Genomic DNA, 23,122 nt, shown 5'->3' on the forward strand with positions numbered 1-23,122 from the left:
AGCTCCTGTTCTCTCCCACATTCCTACCTAAGGCAGGACAGGGGAAGCAGGGGCTTCCCTTGGGGTCAGGGGCATCCATGGAGGCACTAATGGGCTCCTAAAAGTGAGGTCAGCATCAGCTCCTCTTCTCCTCTCCCTATAGAAGCAGAAACATATTTTACAAACCTATGTTTAGTTTAATTTACACATCCTTTCATGAGCAGACCAAGTTCTTTAAGGGCATTTATTCTGCTTCATATAAATAATTGATCAGCCAAGTTAATTTACTTCTGCCTGACTTGGTCAACCTTAATTAACTGCCCTGGAATCAAGACTGAACTTTTTGTTAGCTTAAAATCTTTCACAAGCATGATAACAAGGGTTTATTTTCCCTAAATTTTCAGCATCAACACTGTAACCAAGGAAATAATCATAATAATAAAGCTGTGCTTTAATTTACTATAAATACCTTGGCCTGGACATCATGAATTTTCCAGAATACTTCCAGAGAGCAGCTCTGTTGGCAACGTCGATAAATAAGCATGCTACACTCGGTTCTTAGCCTTTTCTGCAAGTCCCTCCAGCTCAGAAATTGGTCTTTTGAAAGCAGTAGCTGCAGTGTTTCCAGGAGATGAGGAGAGGGGCCATTTTGGCTTCTTGAGCCTTGGAGACCTATGTCACTGCAGTGTCCACCCTGTGGACCGTGTGAGTGGATCATGTGATTCAGAGCAGGCCCTGCACCTTCCGGGGAGCCATCGGGCAGGGCAGAGGCAGGCTGGCTCATTTCTGGAGGAGGGGCTCAGTGGTGGGTGTGACGTGGCGCTGCCCTCCAAGTGCTGTGCCCGCGATACGGGCACTTTGGATGTTTGTACAGTGGGCCTGTCAGTTTGTCCTGCAGCAGGGTGCTTCCCTGTTTGCAGGGAGTCTCAAAGGGAAGCACAGGTTCAGACCACTGGGGCCTGGGACACACTTCCTGGAAAAGAGAGGACCCCAGGCCCCGTGGTGGGGGGAGACAGGCACCCCTCTTGGCCCTGCTCGCAGCCCACTGTCTGGGTGCAAACCTCAGTGCAGGAAGCCCAAGCCACTGTTCCCTGAAATCCTAATATGTGAACGCTTTTCTCTGTCTACCTGCTGCCCCCGTTGACATCTTTTCTGGAATTTACTTAGTTTTCTTTCTGCTGATTTAGTCATTCACCACTTTGCAAAGGACTTTGCAAACTGGAAAGTTGCAATCATTTATTGAATGGACAAGTTCAAGTCTGAAATGGAGAATATTATGGCTGCCCCATCCCTTAATCTGTTGAGCTTTAGTTTTCTTATCTGTGAAATGGGGATGATAACATTCTCTGGCGTTATCTCCCTGCTGTAGACTTGGTAGGAGGTGGAGAAGAACAGCAGAGGCGCTTGTGGTTTGTGAAATGTGCTGTAGAAAGAAGGCTTAGTAAGTGGCAGGGGACTTTCAGTAGAAATATTGCTGGCCCAGACGGTCAGAAATGTTCTCAGACCTAGACCTTCCTAGCTTTTCACGTGAGCTTCTCAAAAATCTGTTTTCTCCTGATTGGTTTGGGAGATGATGGGAAATTTTAAATCTTCCAACCTACATACTACTGCTGGCACTTGACTAATTAAGGACATCCTTAGACCAAAATAATCCTTTCTGCAATTTGGTCCCCAAGCCTGCGCTCTCACACGCCTGAATCAGAAGCCAAGCTGCTTGGCTCTGTGCCTGCTCAACTTGTACCAGAGGACTTGGCAGTCTTTGGAACAGCGGGGAGCAAAAGCAGAACCTTCCCATCCAATTGTGTGTTGGGAGATTGTTCTTGCTCCACCCACAGGGACCGAGTCAAACCAAGGAAAGGAAAACCGACAGGCATCATGTCCCACGTCCCTGTGGTCAGTGCTTGAAGGCAGGATCTTCCTGCAGCTCTGTCCCCCAGATGGAAGATCCAGGAATGTGAGGATAGTGTATAGTCAATGGAAAGATGACATTTTATCTTCTGAGAGTCCATCACCAATGTGGATAGATTCTCCAGAAAGTGTGGGGAGGGACTGTTTTATTTAGGTACATGAGTGTCAAATGGCAATAATTCAATAGGCTTCCTTGCCAATGACTCTGAGACCACTACTCTCTAAGTGCCCCCAACACTGCTTCCTTAGCTTCTTTTCAGGTGGGTGGCTTTGTGGGAGGGAAACTGTAACATTGTGTCTAAGCTTCCCAAGTTGGTTCCTTTTTGGCCACTAACAGGACACTAATGTGCCGTGAAGTGCCCCTTGCCTGTGTCTTATCTCAGGGAAGGCGGGTTTTGACAGACTCCCTGGGCAGGCGGGATAGGAATGCAGTTTCTAAAGGACTGTTGGCCCTGGGAAGTCGATCCCGGGGGAGGAGGGAATCAGCTGTTGTCTCTGAGTGTTCCCCACCTGTTAATGAAAATGCCATTCGTAATCCACTTCAGAATTGGATTAACAACAACAACAACAAAAAAATGTGTCTTTTGGGTTTATAAAGTCTGTCTTCAAGTTGATTTGTTCTTTGCCCTGAAAGGAAATAAAGATGTGATTTTTTTTTTCTTTTAACTCTACCATTTGGGTTTTATGTGAATCTATAGAAAATAGACTGAAACCAATTTTTAAGGGACAGCTTCCTCTAACCATGTCCAGCAACTTGAGATTTCCCTGTTGTCACGTATTCCACACCAAGGGAAGAAATTCGTGGTGCTGACTGTACATGTGTCCCTCTGTGACTGCAGAGATTTGTAATAAGGTTCGCCCTCCTTTTACCTGGAGTTGGTGTTTCATGGTAAAGTCCTTGTTATCCGGGCTTTTCTCAGCCTTGGTGTCTGAACGGTGGACTTCCTTCAGTGACAGTCCTTTTCCTCCCCAAGTCCTCCTCTGGAGGTGCAGAGTGACCCTTGCCGTCCATCATTCTGCTCCCCGGCACCTCGGCCTCAAGGAAGCAGGCCCTGCCGAGAGCTGTGACCTCAGGGTGGGTGGGTGTGAAATCAAGTGGACAGATTCACTCTTGGGACCTCAGGTCCCTCATCTGCAAACGGGGGCCATGGTGGTCAACGGAACTCAATAGGGACCCTCCGTAAGTCACCGCAGGATGGTAGGGCCTGGCTGGCGGTCTGGAGACAGGGACGGATGTTACCTGTCCTTTGTCATCCTTACATGCCTTTGCTGTGCCGCGGGCTCAGTGGGCTCCCTGATACGATGGTTCCTGTCCAGAGAGTATCAAGAGCAAAGGCCTCCCCGACTCTCCTTAGATCTGAAGGGAGCAGACCCCCCTCTCCCTAGCACTGCCCATCTTGCCGGAATGGCCACTGGTGACGTGGGTCTGTGCCCGAGTGCCTGCAGCCTAGGAGTCCTTAACATGAGTGAGCCTGTCTCCCCGTGATGGACGAGGCTGGAGGACACGGCACCACGCCCCTGTCCACATCAGGGTGGAGGGTCACAGCCCGGGGCTCTGTAGGACGACCAGGTTTTTCAGGAAAACATCCAGATATGATCAGAAATTAAACTCTGCTTTCTAACCTTACCTGAACGTACTTATTTTTCATAAGTATAAAAAGTTATTTGGCCCAGCATTGAAACTCGAATTGAGAGGGCTGGTCACAAGCTCCTAAGCTCGGAGGACCAGTCCCCTAATGAGGGATAAATCCAGTGAAAGAAAATGACAACTGTTTACAGAGTTTGGCAAATAGAAAGCAGGGTCATTTTTCTATACACAACAACTGTTTTAACAGCTGCTTTTCTTTCTCTCTCTCTCTCTCTCTCTTTTTTTTTTTCTTCTTTTTTCCCTTTTCAAAATTCTTCCATCAGGTTCTTGAGTCATGATGCAAGAATCTGGGACTGAGACAAAAAGCAACGGGTCAGCCATCCAGAATGGGTCCAGCGGCGGCAACCACCTGCTAGAGTGCGGCGCGCTCCGGGAGGGACGGTCCAACGGGGAGGCGCCGGCCACCGAGCTCGGGGCAGCTGACCTGGCCCACGTCCAGCAGCAGCAGGTACTGGCCGGTGCGGGGGGCGGAGCCGTGGTCCCCACGCCTCTGTCCACGTCACCACAGCCCACCTGTGTGTGTGTGTGTGTGTGTGTGTGTGTGTGTGAGCAGCCTCCGGCCACCCGACCCTGCAGGCCCTGGGGCAGGCTCAGGTGGCTGACCTGCACACTCCAGGCAGTGGAAATCTCCGAAGTCCCCTCTGGGGAGTCTTGTGTGAGACTTCAGGTTGAGTGGACCTTGGGTCCGTCCCTCTCAGCCCCCAGCATGTCACCCTGACCTGTCAGTGCTTCGAATGAAGTGACCTTGGAGAAAAGGTTCCCGGTGTGTTAGTTAAATGATAAAGAAACAGTCATGGTCATTTTCTAAGACTCAGGCTTGATGAAGCTGTATGCAGAAAGAAACGAAGTAAGAGTGAGGGATGAAAGAGAATTAGGGAGATAAGAAAGGAAGACAAGTAGGTGGAGAAGTCGGTTGAAACAGAAGACCAGCAGCCCTGGTTAGACAAAGGCGGAACGGCCTGTGACCCAGGTGTCAGCGTGGGCAACTTCCTGCTGCCCCTGGGAATTCAGGGTGCTGGGTGTTTACACAGGTTCCTTGTGTGCGCCTGGCATATGGAGCACGGCTCCGTCTTATTGCCGTTTGACCTTCTGTCTGTGGGCGCCTCCCACAAAGGCAGGGCTGTGGGACACCGACCTTCCTGCTCTGCCCTCTGCAGGCGTGAAGCAGGCAGCTGAGAGCCACGACCAGAGCGTGACCGAGGCCCGGGTCACCTTGGCCCAGCGTTGATGTAGATTCACGCAGCAGTCGCGTTTCCTTGAGGCCCGGCCGTGGCCTCCAAACCTCCGCAGGACTCAGGAGACCTCGTTGGTTCTCCTGATGAGTACAGACAGCCCGCTGCTCCCTGGCGTGCTTCACGGTTCCCAGGCCGCTGGAGATGGGCGGGGGAGAAAAAGAGGATATGTCTTTGGGCCTTTCTGGAAGGGCAGGAGATTGTCGGAGAGTGGTGGACGAGAAGGGCAGACCAGTTCTTTGGCCGTTTTCTTGGAATCTATGTCGGAAGAGCAAAGGGGGACTCTTAGGGCTAGAGCTCATGAGAACCTCCATGGCAGGTTTTATGTTCTCAAATATAAGGAGCCAGTAGATTGTGAGCCCATCGCCAGGCGGAGAACCCGGCAGGGGACGAGCGACCTGCTGGGAAAGACACAGAGGGGAGCCCTGTCCCAGCTCACAGGACTCCTATGAGGGGTCACCCCTCTTTACCAGCAGCCCCAAGCCTCTGGGCCTGTGCTTCAGCTGGACTTGACGTTTGTGCTATTCGCTTTGCAAATTTAAGTTAGTGTTAGTGGCCAGATTCCAGCCCAGGAGGTGGTCAGCACAACCCAGCAGCAGTAGAGGGTATCTGTGCCCATGCGTGTTTCCATGATGTTCTTCAGCTGGTTATGGTCATATGGACAACGAGGAGTTGGTGTTTTTAGAGTTCTTTTTTTAATGTCCCTAGAAGACTGGGCTCAAAACTTGACTCTTTGTTTACTTTTTTAATTGATTTTTTACTGGTGCATTATAATGGGACTGTTTCCAATCATTGGACTGTTCCAATATAATTGGAGCCCTTGAGGAAGGGTGATTGACCCAGTAACGAGTATTCACAGTTACAGTAATTAAACAACGGGGAGATTAACTTCTTTGGGGTCAACGTTGAAGAACTGACCATCATGGTTCAGGCTGTCGACAGCCAGCCCAAAACTTCACACCTACAGCACCCACCAGACCACCCCCAGAGAGAGACAATCAGAGCAGGAAGAAGCAGATTCCACAAGGAAGCCAAGCGGAGCATTCCAGCCGCAGCTTCCTGGAAAGTCATCCTCAGCAATGCTAGTTCCGCACACCGTCCCTCGCCCCCGGCTGGGGCCGCTTCGGAAAATCGGTCAGGGTTTCCATAGAGAGTTCAAGAAATTGATCTTGATTGTACTTTGAACCTCTTTTTAAATATTTTATGGCAGTTGTGTTTCTGTTTGCCATGGATTAATGTTTGGGGAAGGATGAAGCAGTCGGGTCTGTCGTTGGGGCTAGAGCCCCTCCTCTGTGGCCAGCAGGCCTTCCAGAACAGAGTCCCCGCTGGCCACCGGGCTCTCCCCAGTCTGTGGGAAGGCTCTGAACAGGTTGCTGCTGGACAGGGGCTGAGTCAGGAACGCCCCAGGAGCGAAGAGTTTCCCTGCTGCCATCAGAGTTTGCCTGGAATTGGAGGCAGCAGAGGGACCCCAGAGTGGCGGACGGACGTTGGTCCGTGGTGTCCGGCACGTTGGTGACCCGGGTTTTGACTTGAAGTGAGAAGAGCGGCAGGGAGAGAATCACAGCCATGCTGAATTCATTACTGCGGTAGTCACACAAAACCACGGATAAAATTTCAATAACTGCGGGCCACAGTTGAGTAAACAGTTGCACTGAAATTTAATTCCTGTTGACTTTCCCGGTTCCCCGCCGGGGGCACATTCTGATTCCATAGTACAGAGACAACAGGGGTTACAGCTTTGATTAATGCAGGACAGTGCAAGAGAATTAGAACTGTAAAATATGCCAGAGATCTGGCTCAAAAGGCCTGGTATCAAAATGAGTTAATTATGCTACATGTTGAATTCGGTGGTGTGGGATTTTCCCATTGCACCAGTATGATTGACGGTACAGGGAGGCTTAAAATGCCCAAATGCAAACCCAGCAGTGCTTGCTTCCGGTCACCAAAGGCGATCACAAATGAGAGCAAATTCCCTTTTGAGAGAGGATCGCTTGGACAGAGATTGGCTATGGAGGAGTGAATTCTCTACTGGATTTGAGCCCCAAACAGAATTTGTTAAAAAAAAAAAAAAAAAAAGCAGCCAGTTGACAACATAGAGAAATGGCAGGAATCAGGCTTTTCCTTCTCCTCTTGAAAAATAGGATATCTGGCAACCTTGGGCCACAGTCCCACAAGGGCAGCGATTACCGGGAGATGGATTGCGGCTGAGGACCCCGAGCCCCAGCCCCGCAGTTCAGCCTGGTTCGCAGAGCGCTCATTTGTGCCCTCCAGGTAGTGAGTGGTGTGTCTGGGGAGGAAGACGCAGCCATCCCTCAGAAGCCGACGGCCAGGCGGGGTGCTGCCTGGCGCAGGAGGAGCCCCCCACCCGCTCGCAGACTCTCCCCCTCCGTGCTGGACGTGGCCTCCCTGATGTTCCCACTCTATTTATATCTGGGCCATGAAACTATTACAGCAGTAGCTTTCCAATAATGCGACTTGATAGCGTTGCCGAACATCCTCCCTTGGCCATTGAGCAGTGCTTTCTCCAGGGCCCTGTCTGCCTCTGACTTCCTGTTAGGCCCTTGTCCGCGTGGGTGAGAGTTCTGTATTGGCTCGGCCCTGCTCCATTACGCTGCTCCATAACCAATACTATTACCAATTACCAAAGTTTTTTTTTTTTTTTCTGTTCCTTTAAGAAAGGGTTTTAAAATGTCCAGAGCAATTTCATAAACTATGTGGATTAATGCATTTTAAAAGTCTTGAATTTTAGAAAGCAGAATTTTATTTCCATATTGCTGCAAGTGAGAGCTTTTTCAGATAAGCATATTACATAGAGCATAATGTTTAGAAGTTTCTCCATATACAGCATATGCTGGCAGGTCAATTAACAGAATGCATACTAGGAAATGTTTATTCAATAAAAATGAATAGCTGTTAAATAAAACAGCTATTTCTTAACACTCCATGTAATGATGGGTGTCTTTTTTTTTTTTTTTTTTTTGGTTTTTTTGATTTTTATTTATTTATCTCTTTGGTGCCACCTGGCAGTTTTATTGTCTGCACGTGGGGATAGGGAGAGGGTTGGTTGCTGTGCTTTTGAGGTGTGACTATCACTTTCTATGAGAAGAGCAGTTTAGAGGGAGTCTGTGAAAAGATAAGCTATATTTGGAGCTCAGACACATTATTTAGAGAGTGGGAGTAAATGAGGAGTTGACTTTGCTTTGCTTCTTTGACATTTGATTTAAAGCATTGGGGCTTTGGGTCTAAAAGAGGGAGTGTATGTTTCAGGTTAACAACGTAAACAAGAGAGAGAAAACGGGAAGTGGCCAGTAAGAAGATGGGAGAGGTACAACAATAAGGAAGTTTTCCTGGAAAATTGTAAAAGGGAATAAGGAAGATGCGTCGTGTTGGATTTTGCCAGTGAGCCATTGTAGAAAGTAAAATATTACTCATTATGAGGGACGGGCTCTAAGAAGCAGGATGTGCGTTGTGGGATTCAGGACAAGAGTGTAGTCATGTGTGTTCAAAGGAGGTGTGGAAAGTATAGGATCAGAGGAGCGTGCCGGGACCATGGATGTACCCAGCAGAATTACCAGGGCTCTCTGCACACAGGGTTTCTTCATCTGCAGAGTCGCCCAGGATCTAAAATATCCAGGAAGGAAATGCTGTCTATTCTGAACACACGCAGACATTCTTTCTTGTTGTCATTCGCTAAGCAATACGGTATCATGACTTTTTACAAAGCACTTATGCTGGATTAGAGATGGTCGGTGATCTGGAAGACATGGGGGGTGGTTCTGTGACACCAGACACCGTGTGGTATCAGGGAGTGGGGCACTGTGGGTTTGGTGTGTGTGGGGGGGGTTGGATCCTGGAACCATTCCCCGTGGATATTGAGGGATGATGAAAGAAAGGCTGGCGTTTCAACATTTGAAGGGGAGGATGAAGGTTCTTTTATGTTATAGCGCAGATAAATAAGCAAACACAAATTGTTCTCTGCACTTTCAAAATGGCGGCCTGGAGCCTGTGTCAGGTTTTGTTAGTGGACTCACTGGAGGGTGTTGGGCAAACAGGTGTCTGCTTTTTAACCTTCTCTGTGAACAACTCTGCCTGCAAGGGAGAGCTGTCAGCAGCTGGACTGGCAGCAGGCTTGATGTTCAAGGTGCATTTCCTTCTTACCCCCAACTTCCTCCTTTAGGGACCATACTGTAGTGCCAGTGGTCACCCTGCCTGTGTCTCACCTTACGGAGAGTGTAAGGTGGGCACCAGTGGCTACGTTCCCTTGACCATTCTGCCATCTTCTTTGAAACGGGGTCCTTAGAAACTTCATTCTCCCTTCCTCGTCATAACTCACAGGGAGTGTCTGAAAGGTCTCTTTGGATGCTTTTGGCAGGGGAAAGAGGAGGGGCACCTCCATGTCTTAGGAGGGGAACTTCCAGGAAGCAGGTGGAAAAGGTGGTGTTGGTAATGTGGTCTGCTGGGGCCACACACGGTGAGGGGCCAGCACCTTCCTTAGCTAAAAGCCAGACCTAATATGATAGGAATCGTTCTGTCGAGATGGTTCTTATTCAAAATATTGCAGCGTTCAAATATCATGCAAAATACTGATGGTCAGAAACATTTGGTAGGAACCAATGGTACCAGAGCCTGAGGGGTCACCAAACAAACAAATGGAGACAAAGCAGAGACAGGAATTCAGATAATTCTAACAAATAAAGAAAAGTCAGCCACAACAATAACAAACTCCCACTTTTTCTTAATCCTCTTTGTGGCTATTTCTGGAAAAAGCATATTTCACCCTGAATGCTAAGTTTGGTTCTCCACGCTGTTCATTTAGACCTGCTCTCCATCAAAATATGGTTGGCAGAGATTTATGTAGCTTGTGATGTGAGCCTCGTATGAAATTCTTTCAAGTTTTGATTACTAAACAGTTGTGTGCCATTAATCTCTCCATTGAAAATCAAAATGGCACAGGAAACAAGACGAACCCAGGAGAGCGTGGCAACAGAAACCCAGATGCCTTTCATTGCGAGTGAAGTGTCCCCTCTCGACTTGGAGAGAGAGCTGTGCTACTCAGAAAAGGTATTTTTAAGCCCTGACCTGTGAGCTGATAAAAATAATAATAGAGAGTCCCTCCCGGCTCTTGTCTAACCAAAAATCTCTTTTTGAACTTTCAGCAGCGATGACTTTAATGGTAATTTGTTGACAGATTAGCTTCCATGATTAGGGAGAGTTTGTTTTGTAAAACTGGCACCTCCTGTCTGCTCTGGAAGGCAGGGAAGCTTCTCTGCTGTTTTGCAACTGCTTGGATTATTGACAACTGGAGCCAAGCAGGCAGATTTGGAATGTTTGTAGAATGTAAACCTATAGCTCGCCCGATGGAGTCTGGGGTGCTTTTAGGTAGTGCGTAGATGGCTCGATAAAAAGGGTTAGAAGGTGACTGCTTTTATGACGGAGAAGAATAGCAATATATAAATGCAAGCGGCCCGTGGACCCAGGAGAAGGAAGTTTGTGTAGAGAACTGAACTGCCTGTGAGAAAGTTTCTTTTCATCACTTTGTCTTTGAACTCAAATCTATTGTAATTATCAAGTGTTACTTGTAACATTCCAGAGACCCTTTGCTAAACACCGTGTTTGATTTGGTTCACAGAAATACAACCAGGGCTCTCCCTCTCCCGAGGAACTGCTGGAGAGTTTCCCACACTGGCCTCCCCGGCCTTCCTGCAGGAGAGCTGGCAAATGCGCTCTGCTGGGAGACAGGGGCAGAAGGGACATGGCTGACCTCAAATCCGAAATCCGAAATACTCTGAATCTGGCACCTTGTTTGGTTAGTTGCTTTCACTTGTACCTGACGTTAGGGTTCGTTTTGACACACTCATGCCTGCATGGAGTTTAATTGTCCACATTAGTCCCCAGCGCTTCCCCTTTCCCTCCCCTCCTCCCTCCTAACTCTCTATACCTTCCCTCTACTCTCCTGATGTTTCTGCTGCTTACTTAGTTTTTTTTTTAATTATTATTATTATTATTTTTGATGAGTGCCTTGAGATTCGCTGTGGTGTATTCATATATGTACACAGGAGTGTTAGTGCCGGTCCCTTCCACTGTCTTCCCTTATCCCATCCCTCCTCCTTCCTCCACAGTCCCCTTCCTCTGCACCACTGAGCTTTCTTCTATTTTGATGGAGTAGCTCCCCTTTCTTTTCTTTTCCCTGCCTCATTTTGAAATAGCTACCACATATCAGAGAATATGTTCACCTGTTGACTTTCTGGGTCTGGCTTATTTCACTTAGCATGACAATCTCCAATTCCACCTATTTACCAGCAGATGCCAGAATTTCATTCTTCTTAATGGCTGAGTAATATTCCAGTCTGTATATATACACCACATTTTCTTGCTCCATTCACTGTTGAAGGGCACCTAGGTTGGTTCCGTAGCTTGGCTGTTTTGAATTGTGCTGCTATAAACATTCACGTGGCCACATCACTCACTGGAGGGTGCTGGTGGTAAATCTTTTTGATATATACTGGCGAGTGGAATAACTGGGTCATATGGTGCTTCCATTACTGGTTTTTTCAGGACTCACCATACTGTTTTCCAGGGTAGTTGCACTAATTTGCTGTGCCAACAATATAGGAGTGTACCTTTTTCCCCACATCCTTGCCAGTATTCATTATTATTTGTATTCCTGATCATTGCCATTCAGACTGGAGTGATATGAAATCTCAATGTGCTTTTTTGAAATCTAAAACTTTTTGACCCACCTTGAATTTCCAAAAAAAAATTTTTTTTTAATTAGGGCTGCTCAGCTGATGACACTCTGTGCAGACATTCCAGAGTCTGAGAAGCTGCAAAATCTGGAGCACTTCTGTCCCTAGCATTTCAGAGGAAGGGTGCTCTTCCCGCAGGAGCTGTTTCGTAGGGTTGCCTTCTCGAAATCCATCGGATCATTTGTTTGCATATTCTTCTGTTCAACATTTATTACACGACATTGTGCAGAAGGAAATGTGGGAACCAAACTGAGGTGTGAGGTACTGGACAGCAAAGGACAGTGACAGAGTTTTGGCCACGGTGGAAGGGGTGCTTGGGACACTTGGCCTTCTAACCCGAGTGGGCTTCCAAGGGGAGAAGGAGCAGACTAGAGCAACGAGCTGTGGACGCTAGCGCCTGGCCTGCCGGGGAGGGAGGAGACCCGGGAGGCGGATGGCCCCCAGGGTCTGGAGGTGGCTATGGCCACCCACCTGGGTCTGTCTTGATGGGCAGCGCGTGGTTGTGGACCCCCTTGCTCTTTGCACATCCACCTGCGGATCCTTTGGTCACCCGTAAGTGCCATCAGGACAGGGAGGGCATTTCTCACTCCCAGGGACTCGCTGTGCACACAGCAGCCATTCTTAGTCTGTGCGAGGACGGGTTGGGAGGAGGGCGCAAGGGCCGGCGCAGAGGGTTGCTGAGGGGCTGGGAGAAGCCCAGCGGTGGGGTGCCTGCCTAGCGTGCTCCCGGCTTGGGGTTCCACCCCAGCACCACCTCCACCATAAGAAAGAAAAGGTGGGGTGGATTATTGCGACAAATGTTGGAAAACTGACAGGCTTCTGAGCATGTGGGGGGTGGGCTTCCGAGCACGTCAGGGATAGAGTTCTGAGCAAGCGTTCCTGGCAAGTGGTGGCACCATCTGGGCATAACTGGTACCAAAGGATGGACGGAGCCTCCAAAATTCCTCTCAAAGGGGCTCTTGTAGAAAGACAGCCCCCTACACGAGGAGAGGTCCCTATTAGAATCGCACATGTTCCTCCAGAAGAGAATCATCAAGTGCTCTCCCTTCAGCTTCGGCCACTTACTGACAAGTGTCCCTCCCGAGGGTAACGTGGGATGATCTGATGAAGCGCCAGTGTGTCTGTCCATCCCGGGGTGGCTCCTCTCCTTTAGGGAACAAAAACACCCAGTAGACCTTTGATAGAGCCTTTGTTCCGCATTGACAGGAGCCGCTGGGGATGAATGTGTTTTGAAGGTGGCAAGGGGGTGCGCCTTGTGTTTCTTTTGTTGTAAAAATACGACGTGTCATCAGGGAACAGCTAGTACTATTGGAAAACCGTTCACGAGGGTGAGATCAAACTGCCCGGGCTGGGGAGGCGGGTCTGGGGTGTGTGCTTAAGTTGAGTCTTGGAGAGTCGAGGCGGGTGGACGCTCTGCCCTCCTCCTTAATCCTTGTAGTGAACATTTTCCCATATCTTCTACATAAGCTGGCAATGCAGGCAGTGCCAATTGGAGGAAGGAAGAGTGGGCAAGACGGGTAGCCCTGGGTTTCCCCTTGCATCCGGTCTTGCGTCCCTCTTTACGCTGCTCCTTTTTGACCAGGTCCCCGTGTGCTGCCCCATGCACACTCCTCCCCAGCAGTTTCTTAAGTAGCCCCTCTGTTGTGCCAGACGACACGCACAGGGCCCTGAATCTCACGGTCACATCACGGTCACCCCCGAGACAGGCGAGCCCCGCCGACCCCGGCCGTCTGCCCGTCTCCCTGTCCCTGGCTCGGGCCTCACCTTCTGTCTCTCCACCCCGGAGAGAAGGTGACACTGTGTCTTTCTAGTCATTCAGATCCAATAACTTTTAATCTGAAGGTTAAGTAGTGAGATATAAACTAAGAGATGATAATATCAATTTTATGTTCACTGAAGGGCACAATATTCCTCTTTCTCGGAGAGAGAAAATTATGCGTAAAATATCTTGCTTTCCAACAGCAGAGCCCTGCCTCTCTCCCAGCCAGAGGAAGAAAGGTTTTTGCAAAAATTTAATAAAGCCAGATGCAGCATCCTAAAAGCAGGGCAGAAGTGGCTTTTTGTTACTGTAATTAGGAAGTATTAATTTTTCAGGGCCGGGCGGGCAGCGGCTCCCTCCCTCAGCCTGTGGTGCCCACCTCGCCCGCTTCCAGGAGCTCAGCCTTCCCAAGGTTAAAGACGGAGAGAATGACACCACGCTCGATCCTTCCTGACTCTTTTTGGTCCTAATGTGCGTGATAAATAACGCCATGATAATATTGCTTACCTTCCCTCATTTTTTAATTCCTCCTGGCGATATTTCCATTTCGACTCGATGGGAATTCCACTTTCCGGAGCACGGAGTGGAAATGTGCTTGCGGGGCGCGTTTGCACTGTGGCCTTCTGATGGTCTCATCAAATTCACGTCTGCCTTACCAACACCAAGCTTGTGTCGCGGGCCGTGCGGATAGATCATGTTCATTGAGGTTCAGACTCGTGTCTCATTGACACGCCGGCGGAGGGCGCGTGGGGCCTGGTGCGGCTGTCAAGGTTGCGCTCTGCCACGCAGCAGGCTCAGGCTTCACGGTGGAGACGGCGTTCTGGACCTGGTTTCCAGCTTGTCCACGCTTGTCACTCAGTAGCTTCTTAGGGGGTTCCTAGCGCCAGGCATCTTCGCAAGCTTGCAGACGGGTCCAGGAGTCCGAAAACCCTGGCCTGCCAATACAGCTCCTTGGAGACCTAGCACCCCTTGGTATGGGGGTAGGGGGTCATGTGGTAGCATCTGCCCTTCACAGAGCTTCTCAGCTGGCCCCTGCATTAGCAAATGGTAGATATGGCAGGATTCGCCTTCCAGAACCACCTTTTGCCCAGGTAGAGGTGAAATTGAGGCAGCATCTCTGGCTCTTCACTAAGCGTCCCTAAAAATAAACATAACACAGCTTACGCTTGGGCTCCCAATTTCTAGAGTGGCAGATGACTTGCAGGTGACATCTTTACCACCATTGTTTCTTTCTGATCGTTTGACTCGTCATGTCTTACAAATTCAGGGTTCTGACGTCAGTGGTGGTTACAAGAATCACCAGCCGGGCCAGGCACAGTGGTGCACGCCTGTAATCCTAGCAGTTCGGAGGCTGAGACAGGAGGATTGGGAGTTTGAGGTCAGTCTTGGCACCTTAGAGAGACCCTGTCTGAAAATAACAAGTTTTTCACAAAGGCTGGGGTGTGGCTCAGTGGTAAAGCGCTCCTGGTTTCAATCCCTAGGACATCCCGCCCACCCCCCAAAATAACGGTCACCAGCCAGCCTAGTGAGGAGGTGGAGTTTGGACACGCTCAACAAGTCTCTTCAGGAGTGGACGTCCTTGGCCACAGTTCCTGTGCGTAAGAAAGTGCAAGTAGCTTACTGAGCAGGAAGCGCGTCTATTGCTAGTCTCAGAGCCGGCTGGAGACCCAGTTATCACCCTGCGTGTCTCGGTGCATCCAGAGAATCCGTGATCTAATTGATGTTCACAAGATATAAACATAGACATCAAACATCAGTAAACATGTTAAAGTAGACGAACACAGAAGGCCGGCGCAGGGCTAAGGCATGGTGGGCGGTGTGACAGTGCGTCCTCAGTCGCCCAGACCAGAACAAGTCTGTATTTGGATCAGTGGCATTTTGAAGACCATGGTGAAATGAGCAAACAGTGGCTCAGCCTTGCAGTCAGGAGATGATGCACGGGAGGTACACGCGGAGCTACCTGGGTTTGACTTGTGACTTGGATATTAAGTGCTCCAAAGACGTGTCTCTGACACCTTCGGTTTTGAAATTGGTTGGATTTGAACCGTGCCACAGCTGGTGGCGTCTGGGGAGCCGAGATGTTTCCATGAGGGACGCCAGCATCTGACGCCTTGGGGTCCAGGACGTGGTTTACACAGGCCACAGCCCGAGTGCGTGGTGTCCACGGTGCCTGAGGCCTGGCCAGTCTGCCGTTGGGTGGGCGGGCCCGTGTTTCACATACACGGATACTGAATTTCAGCTGATTGACCTCCATTTCTTATGTAGCTACCGTACTTGAAACCATGATGTCTAATTGTAAGGAGAGTTGTCATTTGAAGGTATTAACTCGATCCACTTATTAATTAACTGGCAGCGACTCCAAGGAGAAGGAGAAGGCCTTGTGCGTCTTCCGTCAAGCCTCCTCCTCTCCTTTCTTACTCGATAAGCGTTTATCAGACGGCTTCTTACCTCTCTCCGTTGGTAGCAATCTGTCAGCTTCTCTGGCGTGGGCTGCCTTTCATACCATCATGGCTAAATTCTACAGGTGTAGGGTTTCCTCTCTGCGAATCTCATGAAACCCAAAGAGCTTTTCTCCGAAACGTGTGTAGAAAATCCTGCAATTACACTTTCATACACAGCCCACCTCTCTCACCTCCCGGAACGCTGCCGTCCATATCGTATGTTAATTAGATTGGCTAGCAGAGTCAGTGTTTTGACAAATGTTCCTAGAGTTTTCTATGATAAGTTTATGTTAACTATATTAGTAACCTATCTTTAATTTGGAGAAGGTTTCCTCTTTTGGCTCTGAATGCTTACCAACGTGTCCTTGGAATTATTTCTCAGCTCTTCTAAATGCAGCACGGTTGGGGCCAGCGCTGAAGCAAAGCCTGGAAAGTCAGGTCCTGTACTAAGCCATTTTATGTCCGTTCGGATGGTGGCACCAGATCCCACGCCCCTGACCTCTCCTCACTGCAGACCTGGAAGCTAGTCGGGAGGTCGCCCACCAACCAGCAGAGACCATAAATGCCCTCTGAGGGGCGGGTGGGTTTGCAGCCTGTTCCGGGACAGTTGGGTCTTGGCCACTGAGAGGTGTACACAGCTGTCCCCCTGGTACAGAGGTAGCTTCCGCTGGGAGGCTGTGTGGCATTCAGCAGCCTGTGCCTGGACCCACTGTCAGAGTCCTCTGCTGCGGAGACCCAGGGGGCAGCCGTGAAGTTGTGTTTGTGACCTGCTTCCGGTTGCACGACCTCACTCGCAGAACCAGAGGCAGAGAGGTTTGGAACGTGGACCCGTTTGTTGGTCCAAATCGTGGCCCCGCCACTTACCAGCTGGGCAGCTGCAGGTTGGTCACTGCCCCTGTGCCTCAGTTTACCCACCGGCCTGTTGAGCGGGGTTTGTGTTAGCGTTACGCACTCTGGATATGGTAGAGGCTTGGGAGCCTGGACGGCGTGTAGTGAGTGGTCTGTGGCGTCGGCTGCTGAGGAAGTGCCTGTCCTTATGGCCCGGAGGTGACTCAGGTAAATCCTGTGAGGTACAGCAGGGTTACCCCTGGAGATGGTCACTGTCCTCGTATTTCTAATACGAAAAATTGAACACGCCTGAATCCGATAATAGGGGATGGGTTACGGGTTTGCAAGTACATTTGATGTCACTGTTTTAAAATTTTTTTGTTGTTGGAGATGGGTACCCTGCCTTTATTTTATTTATGTATTTATTTTTATGTGGTGCTGAGCCTTGACCCCAGCCCTCGATGTCCCTCTGGTGGGGCGTTACTGACTCTGAGAAGGGCCCTGCTCGGAAGGGGACCTGGAAACACCTGCGGCAAAATGTTACCTGTGATTTTTTTTTTTTCTCCTTTATTCTCTTTGTGGGTTCATAGTTTATTTTGTATATTTTTCACTCTTGGGCGTCTCCCAAGATTCTATGATGATCTGCCTTCATAATAGGAAAACAGTCTTCGTTTTTGCAGTGCTGGGGATGGAATCCCGGGGCTCTACCACTGAACACATTCTCTCTCTTTTCGTTTGTTATTTTGAGACAGGGCCTTGCTGTGTTATGTTGAGACAGGGCCTCGCTGTGTTGCTCAGACTGGCTTCAAACTTACATCCTTCCTGCCTCAACCTCCAGAGTCAGTGGGATTTCAGGGTGGCCACCACGCCCTGCTAAGAAAAGTTACTGTAATTTAATTCACATTCACACCATTGCAAGGCAATTTGGAAACATGTGTAAACGAGATGGACAACACCTGCCCCACCAGCAAATAGACAGGTATACTTTTAAGATTTTTGCATGGAGATCAAGGGTTAAGACTTAGGGCTATGACACCTTCTCCATAGCACCTTTGCATTTTCACTGTCCACACCTCTGCTCTCTAGAGTGCATGCTCCAGAGCTGCCTGGCTTCTGGGTGCATCCCCAGGGGCATTGAACCACCCCTGCTGGTGGCTATCTGGGATTCTGGAGGCCGAGGCAGGAGGATCACCAAATTCAAGGCCAGCCTCAGCAACTTGGGTCCATTCTCAAAATAAAAATAAAAGGGGTTGAGGATGTGGTTCTCAGTGTTGAAGCACCCCTGGGTTCTATCTCAATTACCAAAAAAAAAAGAAAAAAAATCTGTCAGTAGGAAGAGAGCCTAGCGGCCTCCACCTTTGGACCAACACACACCGTGATCCCTGGAGCGTACTTTCATTTTGTTAAATACACCTTTGTGCTTATTCTGCCATAAATAAGTAGAAAGAGAGAAGAGAGGGAAGAGCGCACCCGTCTCCTGCGATGGCCGGCTGCTCCCAGTCCCACGTCCTCCCTGTCACCTGCGTTCACGTCAGTCTCCCAAGCGTCTCCCCCGTAGGTGTTCCTCCCGCCGGAGTCCGTTCCCCGTCTTAGGGGAACTTCACACTGGACATGTGCGGCTTCTGATGATGGAGAGGGAACCCACCGCCCACAAAGCGGGCCCAGCCTTTACGTTTCTCATCTGCAAAATGGAGAGCTAGAACTTTCTGAGAGGTGAGCTCAGGCACATGCTGAGTACCACATCAGCCTTAGCAGAGCCGTCTGTGCCTTGAAGTGTGTTCGCTCAGCTTTTTTTTCGTCTTTTTTTCAGTGATGGGGATGGAATCTGGGGCCCCCTGCATGCTAGGAAAGTAAGTGCTCCCCACTGAGCCAAAGGCCCCCAGCTCGTGCTCTCGCTAGGCATCTACTGAGGACAGGAAAAAGCCATGGCTGGAGACTTAGGGACCCAAATATGAAGGTCTGCAGGGAACCAAGTTATTTCCGAGTTTCTGTTCTTTAACCAACTCCAGCCGTTTTATGTTCCCATCCTATGGCCTTGGAACACCATAGACGCTGACATCAGAAAAGCCTGAGAAGAAACTGCCTCTGTGAAGACGGGAATTCTGTGTCTTCCTTCTCTGGGGTGATGTAGTGAGATCACACGGAATCCTGTCTGACCATCAGTCTCTTCTTCGAGAAACTGACCTCTGCATGGAGACTGCAGGGAACCAGCTCTTGTAGGCAATTAGTGCCCCAATTTACCATTTTAGAAAAGAAAACACATATCCTAATCAATACAGAATTTCTTCTCCGTGCCTTCTAACAGCATTACCGAAGGGCCCTGGGCACAAGTGTTTTGAATTTGGAGGCAGATTTAAGGACACAGTTGCCTCCAGAATCTGAATTGAATCAGGGTTTTATTTCAGATAAAATCTTTGGGGCTCATAACTTAAAAAACACAACTTTTACTGGCATTACGCAATTTGCCACGGGTCATTTAGTGAAATGTTTGTGTATGTAAAGCCCAGGTTCTTCTTTTAAAGAAAGGAAGGGTGGAGGATGGAGATTGGATTTTGCTAAAATCCAGGTGGCGTTTCAGTTTATATTTAATTTTAATTGGAAATCAAGTACAGGCAAGGGGAAAAAAACTTACCATGTTTTCTTTACTGACAGCATCCACTGGGGACAGGAGAGACCCTGCTGGCCAGGTTTTAAGAAGCAGCTTTTTATTGGCAAGTCTTTTTTTTTTTTTTCTGGCTAAATTCTTGTGCCTGCTTTTTTTTTCCCCCTAACATTAAATTTTTACACATGGCAGCGATTTTGTTGTCTCCGTGCCCCTTCTTGCCTCCTTCTGAATTTTCCACCAAATTAGTACCTAGAACCAGGACAGCCGTCATTACACGCCGCACAGAAGGGCGCGCTTCCCTGGCCGTCTGGGGAGGCCCCTTTGAACTTCCAGGCTGGAATAACATTCGATTCTCACGGCCCATCGTGGTCTCCGGAGGAGTGGGGACGTTTCTGAGGAATGAAGAACCGGGGGCAAAGTGGTTTGTTTTTCGAGGAATAATTTTAGAAGGTTTCCCCACTTGCGAGTCTAACCAGCTGTAGGTGTGGTTTGTAGGACTCCTGTGAAACCTTGGCAGGGAGCAGGGCAGGATTGGGGATGGTCGCCAGCGAGCTGGGGAAGGTGGCCGGCGGAACGTCAACGTGCCCCGAGAGCATCCTCTGTGCCTCGGCTCAGAGGGGTCCTTGGTGTGCGGGGGGCTCTGGGAGGCTCGCGTGCCCTTAGGGGTTTGCGATTGGGAATGGAACACCAGATGACTTTGAATTCTCTAGGAACTGGAAGGTGGGCTGGGGTACTCTGGCTCGAGTGGTAGAGTGCACACGGCCCTGGGTTCAGTCCCCTGCAACACACACACACACACACACACACACACACACACACGTGCAGTTAAGCCAGAAAAAAATACCCAGCGGCCTGCACCCCATCTGGGGATGACCCTTAACATTTCAATGGTCATTGCTTCACCTGAGGCTCACAAGTTGAGTCTCCCTATTGAGCCCTGGACCCTGCCCAGCTCTGCCTTTGGACGCTGTGGACAGCCGGCAAGACCGCGGCCGGTCAGGGAGAGTCCTTAGCTAACTGTCTTATAGGACCGCTGACTTGCTTTGTTGTGACAGTCACTTCACCTTTTCTGTGTGCACGATCTTAGGGGGAAATTCGTGTTTTCAGTGTCCCAAATCTCATCCCTCAGTACGCTCCTTCCTCACTCCATGTTTCCCCTTTTCCCAACTTTGCCACATAATTCTGGGTGCAGGCACGATTCCTGAAAAAGGTCTTTAAGGGCAGACGTTCTGCGAGGTTTGACCAGGGGTGGGTCATGAGCGCACTTCTTTTTTCTCAGAAATCCCACACATTGTCGGAGGTTGGTCGTTGCTACTGCTCTGTACCAGGCATGAACCCAGGGTGCTTAACCCCGGAGCACCTCCCCAGCCCTTTTTGTGTTTTATTTAGAGAAGGGGTCTCACTGAGTTGCTCAGGGCCTCACTAAGTTGCTGAGACTGGCTTTGACTCACGATCCTCCTGCCTCAGCCTCCTGAGCTGCTGGGATCACAGGTATGTGCCCCACGCCTGACTTGTCACGGTTTTTATGGACTTGGAATCACTAATATCAAGGGCAGTGGCGCCAGCATCCATGGTAGCCGCAAGGTCAATTGCAGGCTCCTTTTCTCCCAGGCTACTGCTCAGCTCTGCACATGTCAGTGGCCTTTATTTTCGGAGCACTGTGACCTCAGGGCTCCCAGTCCATGTCCCACCTCCCGCCCGTTCTGTTCACTCAGCAGGAGTCCCCTGTCTGCAGGCCCAGCGCCTGAGCTGTCCTTGGGCCCTGGGGCCTGGCCGAGGTGTGCCTTGCGGAGACCTCAGCTCCTGGGGGGGATCTCTGCACCTTGCTTGCCCTCCTTCCCCACGGAGGGCTGGAAGCTGTGCCCTGCCCGAGGGCTGCCGCCTCTGACCCCCTCTCCTTTCTGGTATTCCACAGACGGCTCTCGCACGCCCACCACGTCCTAGTTGTAGGCCGAGCCCTTATTTCAGCGCGTGTCGCCTTTTGACCTTCAGACACTGTGCCGGGTGCCCTGGGTTGGTCTTCCCATGGAAGCCACGCAGGCGAAGGTTCCGGAGCCCCTTCTGACTCTGAGACGCTTCGGCCAAGGCCCTTGCTTTACCTAGAAGTGGCGGAGCTGGGTGCTCGGGCAGGGAGGCCGCACCTCCAGCGCACACCGGCCCCCGACGCCGTGTCCTCTGACCGGGCGAAACGGGAAACCTGGGTTTGTTAAAAAGGCTGCACATTTTAAGCTGCACACGGTGGTTGCAGTAGACATTTTATAGACAGCACAGCGGCCGCGTGCAGAGTCTGACAAGTCCCCTTTATTGCTCTGGTGTGGGTAGATGGGTCCAGAAGACCGAAACTGCAGACTTTGTCCAGGTGCCCAAACAGCGGCCGCAGACTGGCAGGGCGAGGGAGGGCCTCCTGTGTTTTCTTAGTATCGGGTGACAGGCTCGAACCCTTGGCCCAAGCAGCAGAAGAGCATGTGGGTGAAATACTCCTGGTACCTTGTGCTTCTAGAGGAAATCATTCACCCAGCCTCCCCGACGGATGAGTTTGTCCTTCGGAAGTGGCCAGTTATTTGCACGGTTCTCCCGTCTGGGCAGAGCGGGTTAGTTTGCTTTAAGAGTAAGCAGCTCTGCCAACAGAACGTCCTTTGCTCCTTGAGTGACATCTCGCGCCCGTGTTCCTGTGCTCACCTGCTCTGCCCCGCTCACTGGAGAACAGCAGAGTCCCGGAGGGTGCTCACGAAGGAGGTGCCAGCAGACCCGGGGCGTTGGAAAGAGGCACAGCCCGCAGGTCGAAGCTCTGCCCCTCCCAGCGGCAGACGCCTCCGTCTCCTGGGTCGCCAGGTCTCCAGCTTTCAGGGCTCGTTTGACCACCTTCTGGCCTTGCGTCAGCTGGTGGGGCACAGAAGCCCGAATGCCAGCCCGAGAGGGCCACTTCCATCCCTCTTTTAATCTCCTCCCCGCCTTGGAAAACCAGCCGAGGGGTCTGCTTTGCGCAGGGGCGGCGAGCCGGCTGGGAAGCAGTCTCATCCGAGGAGAAGCCGTGACTGGAGCGTCCCCCACGCTGGGCTGCCGTTGGCGTGCGCAGGGCCATCGAGGAAGAGGCAGGTGTGGAGCTCAGGGCCCGCGAGTGGGCACTTCAGTGGCCACAGCAGGAGGAGCCGGAGCAGGTGCCTTCCTGGCGGCTGGGTGATTCCTCCTGGCTGGGCCTCTGCTCCCCAGGCCGCCGAGGGCTCCCCACTTTCTCCAGAAGGGTCCGTGGCTCTCACTCCTGCTAATGACTGCTGGTGACGCAGGCTTGCTACCTCCTGCAGAACGGAGGCCTGACTTCAGTGGCCCCTGTAACCCACATCCACGTGGTTCTCCTTGACGGCACGGACGTGTCCAGTGTCCTCAGTGCTCCTCCCTCGTGGCCCTCCTTGTCCCAAGTGTGTACAGGGGTGTGCGCGTGTGTGTGAGAGCGAGCGAGTGTAGATCCGCCGTCAGGGAGTGTTCCAAGTTCCTCGAGGATCCAGTCTCGCGTTTGATCGACGCACACTCAGCTCAGACAAGAGGGGCTCTGCCCTGTCCTGGGCTTCCGCCTGGGCGCCCCGATGTGTTTGGAAACAGCCCCGCCGGGCAGGAGGAGGGCCTGTCTGTGCACCATCGGCCCAGAGAAGACACAGACTCGGTTCCGTGGGTACCGTTGGCGCTGGCGTTGGCGCTCCTGACGCGGTGCGGCGGTGCGACCCAGCCGGCCGTACGCCTGCTTCTCCGTTGTCAGGATGGCATCTTGGGAAGTGGCTTTTGTTTCTGGGCAGTGATCCTTTCCGGGAAGGGTCAGCACACTTGAACTTCAAGTTCTATTTGGATAACAACGTTTTTCCTGCCTTACTCTGCGGGCTGCTCCGACATGGGCACAGCCACGTCGGGACCTGTCCTTGGGCACAGCTCTGTGCCAGCGGACTTCCTGCAGCGGGTTCCAGCAGTGGAGGGGCCCACGGCCTAG

At 50.8% G+C, this 23,122-nt stretch overlaps 1 protein-coding gene across 4 annotated transcripts in view; it reads left to right on the top strand.

Annotated features, from left to right (window-relative positions):
• The window catches only part of Foxp1 (forkhead box P1), a 513,865-nt gene that overhangs the window by 306,783 nt on the left and 183,960 nt on the right, over nt 1–23,122 (top strand). For all 4 annotated transcript variants that reach the window (XM_047534814.1, XM_047534811.1, XM_047534812.1 and 1 more), the window contains one exon: nt 3,799–3,983. In XM_047534814.1, the coding sequence (XP_047390770.1) occupies nt 3,810–3,983 (174 nt within the window). In that variant the 5' untranslated portion in view covers nt 3,799–3,809. The remainder of the gene's footprint in view (nt 1–3,798; nt 3,984–23,122) is intronic.

Source organism: Sciurus carolinensis, chromosome 19 (genome assembly GCF_902686445.1).
Source record: "Sciurus carolinensis chromosome 19, mSciCar1.2, whole genome shotgun sequence".
NCBI lineage: Eukaryota > Metazoa > Chordata > Mammalia > Rodentia > Sciuridae > Sciurus > Sciurus carolinensis.